Raw genomic sequence first — 15,353 nt, forward strand, 5'->3', positions numbered from 1 at the left:
AAATATGTCCTGATTTCAGATATTATAAAACATATCTGAGAAAGTACATACATTTTATTTTTTTAATTAATTTTTATTGAAGTAGAGTTTCTTTACAATGTTGTGTTAGGTTCTACTGTACAGCAAAATGAATCAGCTATACATATACATATATCCTCTCTTTTTTGGATTTCCTTCCCATTTAGGTCACCACAGTGCATTAAGTAGAGCTCCCTGTGCTATACAGTATATATTCTCATTAGTCGTCTATCTTATACATAGTATCAATAGTGTATATGTGTCAATCCCAATCTCCGAATTCCTCCCATTCCGCCCTTCCCCCTTGGTATCTATACATTTGTTCTCTATGTCTGTGTCTCTATTTTTGCTTTGCAAATAAGATCATCTATAACATTTTTCTAGATTCCACATATATGCGTTAATATATGATATTTGTTTTTCTCTTTCTGACTTACTTGGCTCTGTATGACAGTCTCTAGGTCCACCCACGCCTCTACAAATGACCCAATTCCCTTCCTTTTTATGGCTGAGTAATATTCCGTGGTATATATGTACCACATCTTCTTTATCCATTCCTTTGTTCATGGACATTTAGGTTGCTTCCATGTCCTGGCTATTGTAAATAGTGCTGCAGTGAACATTGGGGTACATGTATCTTTTTGAATTATGATTTTCACTGGGTATATGCCCAGTAGTGGGATTGCTGGGTCATATGATAATTCTATTTTTAGTTTTTTAAGGAACCTCCATACTGCTTTCCATAGTGGCTGTATTAATTTACATTCCCACCAACAGTTTAGGAGGGTTCCCTTTTCTCCACAACCTCTCCAGTACTTACTTTTTGTAGATTTTTTGATGATGGCCATTCTGACCGGTATGAGGTGATACCTCAGTGTAGTTTTGATTTGCATTTCTCTAATAATTAGTGATGTTGAGCATCTTTTCATGTGTTTGTAGCCATCTGTATGTCTTCTTTAGAGAAATGTCTATTTAGGTCTTCCACCCATTTTTTCATTGGGTTTTTTTTTTTTGATATTGAGCTGCATGAGCTGTTTGTATATTTTGGAGATTAATCCTTTGTCAATTGCTTCATTTGCAAATATTTTCTCCCATTCTGAGAGTTGCCTTTTCGTCTTGTTTATGGTTTCCTTTGCTGTGCAAAAGCTTTTAAGTCTAATTAGGTCCCATTTGTTTATTTTTGTTTTTATTTTCATTACTGTAGGAGGTGGCCCAAAAAAGATCTTGCTGTGGTTTATGTCAAAGAGTGTTTTTCCTATGTTTTCCTCTAAGAGTTTTATAGTGTCTTACATTTAGGTTGTTAATCCATTTTGAGTTTGTTCTAATTTTATTCTTTTACACATAGTTGTCCAGTTTTCCCAGCACAACTTATTGAAGAGGCTCTCTTTTCTCCATTGTATATTTTTGCCTCCTTTGTCATAGATTAGGTGACCATAGGTGCATGCTTTTATCTCTGGGCTTTCTATGCTGTTCCATTGATCTATATTTCTGTTTCTGTGCCAGTACTATATTGTCTTGATTACTGTAGCTTTGTAGTATAGTCTGAAGTCAGGGAGCCTGATTCCTCCACCTCCATTTTTCTTTCTCAAGATTGCTTTGCTGTTTGGAGTCTTTTGTGTCTCCATACAAATTTTAAGATTTTTGGTTCCAGTTCTGTGAAGAATGCCATTGGTAATTTGATAGGGTTTGCATTGAATCTGTAGATTGCTTTGGGTAGTATAGTCATTTTCACAATATTGATTCTTCCAATCTAAGAACATGGTATATCTCTCCATGTGTTTGTGTCATCTTTGATTTCTTTCAACAGTATCTTATAGTTTTCTGCATACAAGTGTTTTGCCTCCTTAGGTAGGTTTATTCCTAGGTATTTTATTCTTTTTATTGAATTGTGTAAATATTATACTTTACATCTGAGTTGGAGAAATATGAAAGAATGAAGTCTTCTTAGTTTATTATTGTAAATAGAAAGAAGATAAGGGTCACTTTTTGGGATACTTTTATTCTTATTAACTCTATGTATCCTCTTTTCCTATACCTCATTCCCACTCACAAACTAAGAAAATTAGAAAAATAGGGAATTTCTGCTCTCCAGTTATGGTTATATTGTCAACAATATTATTGGGAAAAAGTAAAGGAAAATCAGTGAATATTAGATGTTCTGCAACAGTCACCTCAAAGAGCAGTGCACTTACAATCCACCAGATTTATGTGTTCCAGAAAGGGTTACACATCAGAACTACTCAGATAACATATCATAATGCAAATACATGACTACCAGTAGAACCTCTAGGAGTGAAGTTAGTCATCTGTATTAAATCTCTACTTTGAATTCTGATGCAAGGGAGATTTTGGAAACAGTATGGTAAATAGATTGGGAGCTCTTTGAGGATAGAATCTGCCATATATATTATCTAGTCTCCAAAGAAGTTCCTGGCCCATTGTTGGAAGTTGATAATTAAGTGTTGAAGAATAAGTCTATGAATTGAATGTGCAAAAGTCCTGATGTGACTTAAAATCATTAGAAGATGTTATATCAGGACAAATTGGTCAATATAAATAAGTCAGAAGAAATATCACAGGGGATAAGTGTATTCAAGAAGGATGGTGCTATCCAAAATTATTTACTGAGTTCTCATTGAATATTGAATAACATATAATCAGTTTCAAAACCCTTAATAGATTTTATTTTAATCTTATTTTACTTAATAAAAAAATAAGACAAACTGATTAGCTTCAGAAATGAAAAAATAGTGCACATGAACATCATTTAACTTAAATTTATGTATTTAGACAGAGAGCTTCATTTCCATAACTGCCGAATGACCAAAAAGAGTGAAAGTGTTGCTAATTGCAGTTGCTATTAGAAAGAAAAAAGAAAAAAAAAGAAAGCAAAAAAAAGAAGAAAAGAAAGAAGGAAAACAAAAAAGAAAAAAAGAAAGAAGGAAGGGAGAGAGGGAGGGAGAGAAGGAAGGAGGGAAGGAAGGAAGGGAGGGAGGGAGGAAAGAAAAGAAAAAGATAAAAGGTATGCTTTCAGCAGTTAATGCAGGCTACAAACATCTTTGATAGTGTTACAATTTCAGACAGCTGGAGTCACAAAACCAGCAAGCTGTTCAATATCCTCTATATGTTCGGAGGTGTGTGAGTACATGCATGCATAATTTAAGTAAATCAAAGGACTTGAAGTAATCAGTGGGAAAGCAGCATGCCATTGAGAAATCCTTGGCTTGGATTCTTATAATAAAACAGTGGTGGATACACACATAAACATGCTGATATTTCAAATTCAGTTTTCACACTGTATGTAATGAATTAAAGTGTGCATTGTATGTAACTAAAACTCTAAATATTGCAGTCCTCTAACAGTCAAGACATGGAATTCTTATAGTAGAAGATAGACTGTTTCACTAAACTTTGCTTCTGTTCTTGGTATAGCCCTTTATTTTCTCAAATCTGTCTTCTGCTGTCATGAGTCTCTTTTTTTATACTAACTTTTATATAGGGCCCTAGGAAGGGTCGATGCCCAGAGGAAGTATATTTGTTATCTTCTCTGCTTCAACCAACATTTTATGTTGGTAAAATGGACAAAATGGGCATCATATATAGCTCTGACAGGTTGCCTTGCAGACCTATTTTTAATGTGTCCAGCTGTCAACGAGTACCAATCTATTTTAGATGTGTGAGCTCTATTTTTTTCTCTCTATATTGGGACTACTGCTTTTTACAAACATGAGGATAGGCGATCTCCATTGAGGTTTCCCCGATGGACAGCTCTATCTTTTCTTTGCTATAAAGCAGAAACTAACACACCATTGTAAAGCAATTATACTCCAATAAAGATGTTAAAAAAAAAAATTAAGTTTGTAAATATCCCTTGCTTGCTATGGTGAAAAGGCTATTGAACAATAAGTTAGAGACCTGCTTCTTCTTTTTTTTTTTTTTTGAAGGGGTGTGTGTGAGTGTTCTTAACAACTGTAAACCATTGAAGGTTGGGGGTCACTATAAGAGGGATGCATGTCTATGATTTGCAGGCTACTACTCTCCCAGTCTCTTCCTATGAGAAATCTAACACGATGATTCTGCTACTCTTTTTGAGTCTCCGAATCCTTCTCCAAACCGTGTTCTAGGATGCGAACATACTGACAGTCACGGTTGGCATTGCAGTTAAAGCTGATTTTCCATTCTGGACTACGTGATCTCTAAATTACCTTTCAGATCTAATATTATATGGTTTTCTGATTGCAAATTTGATGAGTCTTACTTTGATTTTATAGGGAAAAGTCAGTTATTCTTGCTAGTATGTGTAGCAGGATGGATAATACCAAATAGCAGATAATCTTAAATAACACATTTTGCTTATATAATTGTTTTTAGTATTTGCTTAATTTGTGTTCTCACTAACAGAGGTTAATGGAAGTAACATAGTTGATAGGAGGAAATCACAAATTATATACTAAAGCAAATTTGTCTGTTAAAGAATGATTAATATATGACTCTTCAGAGTTTATCTTTCTAAATCTGAAGATTAAAATAGACAATTTTCATGTATTGTTATATGTGACAGAATATAATACTGAAACTTATTTTTTCATATCAAATCTCTCTATTTATAACTTTGTAACGTTTGTGGTAAATTTATATAAAATATTACATTCACTTGTTCACTTTAAATTATTGTGATCTAAAGATTGAGTTCAGCTGTGTATAACTTAAGGCACTTTTCTTATTTTGATATTAAATGCTAAATGAGCCAAGTTTTTAAGCAAAATCTTTTTAAAAAAGTGAATTTCTACTCACTTATATAAACAAGCAATAGTCTTGTTTACCTCTGTAGTGAAACAAACTTTTGACCAGTGTTTTTGCATAAATTCATTGAAAGTATAACTATAAATCTGTATTGCTTCCTATAAATGTTGATTTCATGAACATGAATAGATTCTATGTGTGATTTTTACTGAAACTTCACCTGCAATCTGTTATGGTCTAAGAAGCATTGATTCCTGATGCTATCTTTCACAATTATTTGAAATCATATTACCTCGCTCATGCTTGAAAATTATGTCCCTAGTAATTATTAATTTATTTGTATGTGTTGGTTGGCTTTACATTAATCATAATAAATTTATTTGGTATTTATATGTGTGTCACTAGTATAGTACTTCTAAACTTTCATTTTGTCAGCTTTCATTAACTGGCCAATTTATTACATGGAGGTACTTATCATCTAACTTTTCTTTCAAATTTTTCAAGATATGTACAATCTATAATAAAGTTTGAATCCTGAGAATGTTATATCTAGAATGCATCAAATCTAGAATTAATACTGGAACAATTATGTTGTCTTATCTTCTCAAATGGAATTAATTTTGCCTTGATTCTTTCTAAATTTACTTTTGATTTTATTTCTAAATTCTTGACTTCAAAGATTGGCATTCTGAGATATCACTTCTGAACTCTTTTTTTCTATATATGCGGTGTCTTTATGTTTACTTATAATTTATATTTTTTCTAGTTTTAAATAGGTTTTGAAGTAAGAGTATATGCATACACAGAATAATTAAAATGAAATTAAAACAGAGATCATAAACCGTGTAGTAGAAATTAGAAATTGTTCAGTTGGAAACCAGAATGAGATAGTTTCTGAAATGTAGACCATGAGTTTTCCTTTTTGATTTCACCATGAGTTTTCTTTTTTCTTTTTTTTTTTAAGTTTTTTTTTTTTTCTGATGTGGACCATTTTAAAAGTCTTTACTGAATTTGTTACAATATTGCTTCTGTTTTATGTTTTGGTTTTTGGCTGCGAGGCATGTGGGATCTTAGCTCCCCGACCGGGGATTGAACCCACACCCCCTGCACTGAAAGGCGAAGTCTTAGCCACTGGACCGCCAGAGAAGTCCTATGAGTTTTCTGATAAACAAGGAAAAGAACAAAAACATTTTCATTTCTCCAGTTTAATAGGAGAGACAAGTGTCATCAAAGTTTTAGATACCAGAATGGCTCTGTTTTCTGTGGCTAGAAATTCCTTCCTCAGACTCTTCATCTCCCCCTTCATTTATTTACCATTTTGCATATTATCTCTTTTCTTAAAACCTTGTATTATATACTCAGTAAAGAGTTACCTTTTCCCTGAATTATACATTGAGAATTATAAAAGTATAGCTATCACTCTAATTGGATGCCTATCACTCGAGAGACAAGTAACAGACACTGAATTATCTCTCATCCTCACAATAATCCTGAAAGATTCGTGCTATTTTACCCTCTTTACAGATGATGAATCTGAGACCAAAAGAAGCTGAGAAATTTGCATGAGGTCAAATAGCTAATTAGGATAGAATTCTTGATCTGTATTCCAATAGCACTTTGTAATGGGAGGATCTCCTCATGTAGAATGTTCCTTTAAAAAAAAAAAATGTTTCCATAGTTGTAGAATAGCTGTGTAAGCTTTATTCACTGTTCCTCAAAAAGAGAAAATATATGAAACTTACTGACGTTTGAATATTACTGTGCTTTCTTGCAGCCTGTGAACTCATGAATCAAGGCATCTTGGCCCTGGTCAGCTCCATTGGCTGCACATCAGCTGGGTCCCTCCAGTCTTTGGCAGATGCCATGCACATCCCCCACCTCTTCATTCAGCGCTCAACAGCTGGGACCCCAAGGAGTGGCTGTGGACTCACCCGGAGCAACCGGAATGATGACTACACTCTCTCTGTTAGGCCACCTGTCTACTTAAATGACGTTATCCTGAGAGTGGTCACAGAATATGCCTGGCAGAAGTTAATTATATTCTATGATAGTGAATATGGTGAGTGTTTGTTGCTTGTATGAGTTTTGTAAGCTGGTATTTGCATGGCAGGTAACTTCGTTAAAATCTTGAAAAATTTAAGGAGCTTACTTATTATTATTTGTGGTTTTCATGTCCTGTCACATTCTTCTTACAAATCTAGCGGCAACAACAGAAAACTTTGTTAACACCTCAAGTTCAATCTTTTGTACATATCTCGATTTTCAAATAATGGGAAGTCATAAAGACAATACTGTCTTTCTCCTCTTTCAAAAAGATTTATACCTCTATCTAATAAGAAAAAATCATTTGGGACAGATCCTGGAACACTTAAAAAATTGCCCATTTCTATTTTTTGGTTCAAAAAAAAAATCTAAAGTATCTTGCTTACACCCTTGTGTAGACTTTAGTATCTACTTAGTACTTAACTCTTTGAAGGTCACTGAAATTATATCACTTTATATTTATCCTGGCATATTGTCTACAAAATGAAATCTCACACAAATACTGAGTAGTATAAAAATACTTATTTTATTTAACTTTCTAAAGTAAAACGCAAAGCGTTTTACCTAAATTTGCCATACTTTGAGAAGACACTTTCTCTCAGTAGTTTTACTTGTGTTACATTAAGAAAACTAAGCAAAAATAATATTATTTTTGTATAAGTATTTTTTCCTGAATTAATCTACCTGCTTTCTAGCTGACTGATCCCAGAGATTTTCAAATATAGTTTCTCTCTTTTTTTTGTCACTAGGAAGAGAGGAAATGGAGTAGAGATCTATACATTCAAATGAGAGGAAATAAACAAGATTCTGATAAAGAACTTATATTTTGAAACATGTTTCCTTAGAGATTTGCCTTAAGAAAGAGTCTTAGAAAAAAATTTCTATTCAGTATGGATGGGCCTAGTTTTTACATTTTTATTTTAAAAAGTTAAGAAGATTTACACTCTACAGTGCAACTTATTTTTCTTGCAAATAAATAACTATTTAAAAATGAGTTCTCTTGTCCTAATCTACTCAGCATTTTGAACTGTATAAGAGAACAGTTACACAAGAGTGGGCCAGAAAGTGGCATCAATAGAACTGAGCACAAACAGGTTGGCAGAAATCTGGGAAGCAGCAAATAAGAGCTCCTGTGGACTCCCAGGGAGGGAGAGCAAGTAGCAGTTACATTAGCCCTAAATATTCAAAGGTCACATGGGGTTTTGGCAGCTGAGCTCCATTAAACTTGATGGGTAGGCTTCAGACAAAAGTCTGTGGCACTCTCTAAAAGCACAGTCCTTTGTCCCCAGGACGGAAATCCTTATTTTGTTGCTTAATTCATATTAGTTAGGGGTCACAGAACAAAGACCAAGAGATTGAAATGAATAAAATAAACAAAAAGGAAATAAAAATAATTGGCTCATCAGTAAAAGTAAAGATGGAACACAAATCTGATAGTCACTGATAGGATTATTTAGTGAATATAGTAAACTCTAGCTCTGGAATCAACATACTGAGAATGCCTTTGTCAATTTTTTCTAGTCAGATTATCTATGGGTTTTATAACCATAAATGGTATTCTTATGACCTCTGATCAACATAATTTGAAATAATGAATTTTTAAACCCTAAATCTTTCTTTAAAGGGAGAAAACACTTTTTAGTTAGTCCTATCAAGATAGTCTTGTAAAATAAAGAACAGAAAAGTAACTTTTGATGAAGATGTTTTTACAACATTAAAATGAAAACTTTACTCTTTGATTATAAATGTCCATGAGGAAAGAAAATTCCTTGTTAGCTTGTTTCCAAGTCCTACATGGATTACAGTTAGGAAATTCTTGTAAGAGAAGACATTTTAATTACTGATGAAGTAAATTTTTTTTCATGTACACTAAATTCATAGTCACACTCATTTACATACATTTGAAATTCCTCATTCTCTTTTCTTTTGTTTTCCTTTGACTAAATAAGATGCTATAATCACAGTGTTTGTATCCTCTGCTAGAAGCAGTGTTTGTTTTAGGAATAATGAAAAACATTTGCCTTTACTCTGATGATAAACTTGACTTTAATTTATTATTTAATTTAATAATTCATGAAAAAGTACCCTGCTTGTACTTATTAAATTATTTCCAGTAATAGTCTTGTTCAATGAAACAAAATTTTCCTTTGATACTTACAATAAATCTTGCTAGTAAAGAACTGGGCTAGAGTCCAAAATAAACATCAAGCTATCCAAATACCTTGTGCCTTGAAGAGGGCTACATGTATTTACATATCCATTCATCAATGTCCTCATTTTAAGTTCAAACATCAGAATTATACTTGACTTTTATCTTGGTTATCAGGAATTACTTTCATTAAAGAATGGGTTAAGCATCTTCCATGGATGGAATCAGGCAGCCTGCTGGAGCCAAATGTTATTGAAGATGTATTTTGCTTAGAAAAATATACTTAAAGAAAAAGATTAGGTTTCTTATCCAGTTTATTAGAGAAACACTTATTTCCAAAGCAGTTAATTATGATTAAGGGCATAGTGTAAAAGTCTACTTTAAATTCCTTAACAAAGAAAATTCAAGTCTTTGATTCTAAGTAAATGGATAAAAAGAGGAAAAAAAAATGAAACTATTTGAATGGATTGATTCAAGACTTTTTTTTTTTTTTAAGACATTTTTTAAAAGGCTTGAAAAGAGGAAGTGTTGAACTTTTAAAAATATGTCATTCAGGAAATGTTCATAGCTCACTTGCTTAGTGCAAATACAAAACATGAGATTAAAAGTTTTACAGAATGTAGTCTTTACTTTTAAGAAGCTTACAATTAACGAAAGAGAAATATTTATATGACTCTCTTAATAGAGAAAATAGTGTGTTGTGTCATGAACGATGCAAACTGAATGCTAGTGGTGTGCAATGAAGAAAGTGTTCAATTTAGGCAACAGTGATCAAAGCAGGCTTCACGGGTGCACTTTGATCTTGATTATTGCCTCTCAGAATCCTACCTAACTTTAAGTGTGTGAGAGACGGCCATTCCAATAGACAGTGTGAGCAAGTCTTGCAGCAATAAAAATATTAAAAATAGTATCTCTGAGCATTTTTATTGGCCAGGCAGTAGAATAAGTATTTTACATTGTATCATTGAATTTTCTCAACAGCTATATGAGGTAGATAATATTTACGATTTTACAAATAGGAAAACAGAAACAACTGATGGGTAACTTGTTCACAAAACATAGCTAAGAAGCATCAAAACTGAGATTTAAAGTCTGACCAGAGCCTGTCTATACTCCTAACCATGTATAATGAGAATAAAGAGGTTGCAGTGAGCTATCACCCAAGAATATAGCAAGGGATAATCTTACAGAGAACATGTATTGTATCCAAGCTCTGTTCTAAATGCTTTACATGTATCATCTCATTTAATCCTCACAGCAGCTCTGTGAGGTAGATGATGGTGGTGATGCTGGTGATGGCCATGATTATACCACAAATGAAAAAAGCTAAAGTAGTAAGAGGTCAGGTGACTCAAAAGTAAGTCCAAGAAGCCTGAATTCAAACACTAATAGTCTCCTCCACAGTCCCTGCTCTCAACAACTGGACTATTTTGATACAATAGAAAAAGCATAAGAGTAATTTCTGACACTGAAAATTTTTAAAAAGTTTACAAATGACATGTATAGAATCATTTTTATTAAAGAGAGATAATGTCTAACTTTAAGCCTGCAGATCTTCAACATGTTAACATCATTCACGGAAAAATACTGTATGTCAATTCGGATGGTTTGGTTATCGTTGGAAACGTGGAAACAGGGCAGTCACTGGCTCAAAGTAGGCTGACCCCTCAGCAGAAATAGCCGCTTGCTTATGCAATATATGTTCTCCCTTTTAAATTGAGAGAGCAATACTTCCAGTTGAAAAACTGTATTCCCTATTATTGCTTACAGTTGGGGGTTGCAATATGATACTGTCAAGAACTGTGAAGGGTCTGAGATTTTACCCGACTTGCAAGCTAGCGAGTTAGCCTGCCTCAATCTCACAGATGCTGGCAGAAAACACTACGCTCCTGAATTAGAGAGAGAGATCTTTAATACTCAGGGCGCAAAAAGCAGCGTGAGCCTTGTATTAATTAAAATTTTCTGCTCATAACAGACACCACTAAAATAAATAGGCAAACTACAACCTGGGGAATAAATTCCAATACATATATCTGAAAAACTTATGTAAATACATAGGCTATATAAAGAGCTCAGAGAATTAAACAAAACTCCAGCAGAGCAACAAGACACCAATAAAAGTACACAATTGAAAATGCGCAAAAAGTTTGTGCAGACAATTCATATAAGAAGATATATAAATGGCCAATAAACACAAGAAGAAGTGCTAAACATAGTCCACAGGTATATGCAAATTAAAACTAGATACTGGGGAGTTCCCTGGTGGCCGAGTGGTTAGGATTTCAGGCTTTCGCTGCCGTGGCCTGGGTTCAATCCCTGGTCAGGGAACTGAGATCCTGCAAGCGGAGTGGTGTGGCAAAAACAAAACAAAAAAACAAAAACAAGCAATGAGGTATTAATCGGTACCCACTAGACTGGGTAAAGTCCAATACTACACGTAGACAAGAATGTGGCAAACTGAAACTCTCCTACTTTGTGGCTGGATGTAACAATGTACAACCACTATGGAAAGCTCTTTGGCTGTTCGTTACAAATTTACGTATGCATCTACCACATGACTTACTCATTTCACTCCCAGGTATTTACCAAGATAAACGAGAATGTATATCCTCACAAAATCTTATGTAAGAATGCTAGTATTGGCATTATTCATTACGTCCCAAACTGGAAACAACCCAAATGCCCATCATTTTGAAAATGGTTCAAGGAATTGTGGCATGTCCCTACAATGGAATACTATTAAGCAATAAGAAGAAATGAACCACTGAAATATTCAACAACAAAATTTTGAGTGAAATAAGCCTGAAAGAAAAGAAGCACATGCTGTATTATTCCTTTTATATGAAGTCCAGTAACATACAAAACTAATCTTGGTGATCCAAATCAGAAAGTTGTTGCATCTCTGGACCAGGAGTGGACTGTCTGGAAAAGGACACAAGAGAAACTTCTGTTGTAACAGAAATATTCAATATCTCATTTTGAGTGGTAGTTACAGTGGAACACAATAAATGTTCTTTAAACTACACATGTAAGGTCTATTTTATTGTAGGTAAATTATATCTCAATAAAAACTTAGAAGACAGAACAACCTATTAGATATCTGAAAAGTAAAAAGAAGTAAAGAGAAAGAAAAAAAGGAAAAAAATTAATTTGCCTATCAGAATGGTAAACTAAATATCATAATTGAATCATGATCACTTAGCAATTACTGAGTCAGACAAAAGGTTAGAATTGAGTGCAGTGGACACCTAGAACCCAAATTTGGTAGTAGATCAGAATTACTGGAAGAGCTTTTTAATCATCATCATACCTCAGCTCCATCATAGACCCCTGGAATCAGAATTTTTGCAAGGTAGGCCCTAGCAACATACATATTTTAACACCCTCCCCCCCCCCCACCCGCCCCGTGTTTCTGAAAAGGCCAGCTTTGTTCCTAGATAAGGCATTTGGAAACAAGAGATTTCAGCAGGTATCTCCTTCAACATCTTTGATTGGTAACATTGTTTCCCCTGACAGAATCCTCCAAGCAAGAGACAACTCACCGTACTCTGAAGGAGCCTGTCTCATATAAGGATACCGGACATTTCTAATTGGCAGAAAGCTTTTCTCTATATGAAACTTAAAATATATTGGACAAAATGATCCATTTCTAGAATAATATAAAATAAGTAATGCTTTTGCTTGTAACCATTTATCAATAAGTAAAGAAATGATTACATCCCATGAACTCACTTAGTCTTCTACTGCCTAAGAATTTACCATTTTCAACCTGATATGTATGCTTCTTAGATAGTCCACCTTTCTAAATGCCTTTATCCCTATCTATTTTACTTTTTCAATATTTCTGTATACAGTCTGACACGTTTATTGGTGACACAGTATGTCTCATGCTATCTTAGTGCCTTAGAGAGGTGAGACCTTTACCTCTTTTTAGCAAAACAAAAACCACTTGTATCTTATTGTGTTTTCTCGTAATTTATGCCTTTTAAACATTTTATGTTAAATCTTTATCACATTACTCATTATATTGCCCTACCCTTCCAGTTTCGCATCACCCTCAATTTGCTTAGCCTGCTGTTTATGCTTTCAGCCAAGTCTCTGAGAGGAAGTTTGGTCAAGTAGGTGGAGTAGAGTATCCAGGAAGGCTCATTAGAAGCAGCTGATAGTAGCCCAGGCAGGCTCACTATCAGAGAGGTCTAAGCAAGGAATTAGTTGAATGTAACAGCCAGCAACTAGATTCCAGAATCAAGGAGTCTTGGAACTGACAATATACAGAAGCCAGAAAGTTATAGAAGTGGGTGATCTTTAAAATAGAATAAAAACATATAGATTGCTTTCATGGGAGGTTTCTACTCTGAGAATATTGAAAGAAAAGTTGAATTTCAGGGATGGGTGGGCTGAATAGAACTGACTTACAAGAGTGGCATAAGCAGTAAAGTTGATGTGCATTTCATCTAAAGAGCTATTTGGGTTATTTAATTTCCTTTGCCTAAACAAATATTGGTTCCACAGCTGAATATTGGAATGAACCTATTTGTAGATTTATTCTATGGGTCCAGTTATGGAGCCTGGAGGGGTGATATGATGATAGGGATCTGAGCAGCTTGTAACAGTAACGACATAGAGACATGAACTAATTGAAAGTAGTCAAATATACCCTCTTCCCGTAGCCTCATCTCTACTTCAGTTCATGTGTTTGCTTCATTCTCAAGCTAGACAGATGGCATTGGTGACTTCAAGCATATTCTTACAGATTATTATACTAGAAAAAGGCCCTTTCCCTTCTTTGTCCATACATATGGCTATTTATCCACATATACAGGACTCTTTGGGTCCTGTGCTTATTCTGGAACCAAATAATTTGTTCAGGGGCATGGTGGGCTCTCAGTCACCAGCCTGAGTTACCTGATGACCCTCTGGGTGAAGGGTAGGCATACGTGGACACATGTGCTTTCCTCGTCAGCTCGAAAGAAACTTTGCTTATAAGAAAAAAATATGGATTAGATTATTTTAATCTTATTAATTTAATTTTTTAAATTTAATATTATTAAATTATAATATAGATGTTTAAAATTATAAATATTTGTCTTTATAATTCACCATTTAAAATTGCTTTTAAAATATACTCTTCGTTAGTTCAATTTGTTTGTTTTTGTTTGCTTTGGTCAATTTAGACTTATTTTATGTTCTTAGCCTTTCTGACATTTGTCTTAAGATTTCAGAATAGTCTTTTCTATTTTACAATAAGACTTTTGGCCATATGTAAATATCAACTATAATTTGTTAAACTAGGTATTTCTGAAAATCAGAGACCTAAACATACATAACAGGTTTTGATAGAATATCTTAGCATGGAAAAGACTAAATGAAAATATATTTCTCTTTATATACAGAAATATTTACTTTTTGACATCCATATGCACGAAAACAAAGAAATAAATTCAAATTTAAGGATTAATGAATGGATTATATATGGACTCCATCGCATTCTGCAAGCACTGATTTAATGATCCCAAATTAAGAGTCAGTACATAGTTGAATGACCTGAGGTACTTAAGCACTACCCTTCAGTACATCGCCCTTTCCTTACAATTAAATTGTCATATGGTAGAACTCTTTGAAATGAACATTGGATGGCTATCAGCATGAATGCATTCCTAGGAATCACAGTATTTATTCCGTGCAGACTTGATGTAGGTTTAATAAAATGGACTCATTCCTCTTGATTTATTGCAAATGTTTATAATTACCCTGAGGGTGTTTTCAAATGTCTGATGACTATAATATTATTAACTGTCTCTCTAGACAGTGATTTATAAAGTGATTTATTACTCATTTGGCTACTTTCCAGCTTTCAGTTCTCTCATTCACTTCAGTGTACATCAGTAAGCATATAATTAATCCAAGCATCTTATTGAACTATTTTGTTTTCATTAGTATATATTATGTCAGTAGGTAAAAATGATATATTCTACTATTTTGGATTTGTTCATCAGTAAAATGTTCTAAAAATATTGATTAGCATTACTGTAAAAATGACTTTCATGCTGTAACATTACGATCTAATGTTAAAATCACAAGTTCTTATCAAATAGAAAATCTCAGTGGATCCCTATTGCTGGACTGTGTCACCTTAAAATCTCATACAGCACATTATTATCATTATTTTCTAAATACATCACAAATGACAAGGAAATAATTAATGACTCAAATCCCTTTAGAAGTAAGGGTTCTTCTGCATAAAAATTTTTAAATCACTCCATGGTTAAAAGCCTTTTTTCCCCTGAGGAAACAAGGCAATTGTAGATTATGCTTTGCCATTCATATGTTGGGAAAGTCCATTCAACTTAATGATGTATCTCATGCGTCCAGTAGTGTGATGTATTTCTTTTTATCTAAA

At 33.7% G+C, this 15,353-nt stretch overlaps 1 protein-coding gene across 4 annotated transcripts in view; it reads left to right on the plus strand.

Moving 5' to 3' along the window:
- The window catches only part of GRID2 (glutamate ionotropic receptor delta type subunit 2), a 1,427,475-nt gene that overhangs the window by 742,565 nt on the left and 669,557 nt on the right, over positions 1 to 15,353 (plus strand). For all 4 annotated transcript variants that reach the window (XM_082461676.1, XM_082461678.1, XM_082461677.1 and 1 more), the window contains exon 3: positions 6,536 to 6,820. In XM_082461676.1, the coding sequence (XP_082317802.1) occupies positions 6,536 to 6,820 (285 nt within the window). The remainder of the gene's footprint in view (positions 1 to 6,535; positions 6,821 to 15,353) is intronic.

The sequence above is a fragment of the Balaenoptera physalus genome (assembly GCF_965194825.1).
Source record: "Balaenoptera physalus genome assembly, chromosome: 5".
In the NCBI taxonomy this organism is placed as follows: Eukaryota; Metazoa; Chordata; class Mammalia; order Artiodactyla; family Balaenopteridae; genus Balaenoptera; species Balaenoptera physalus.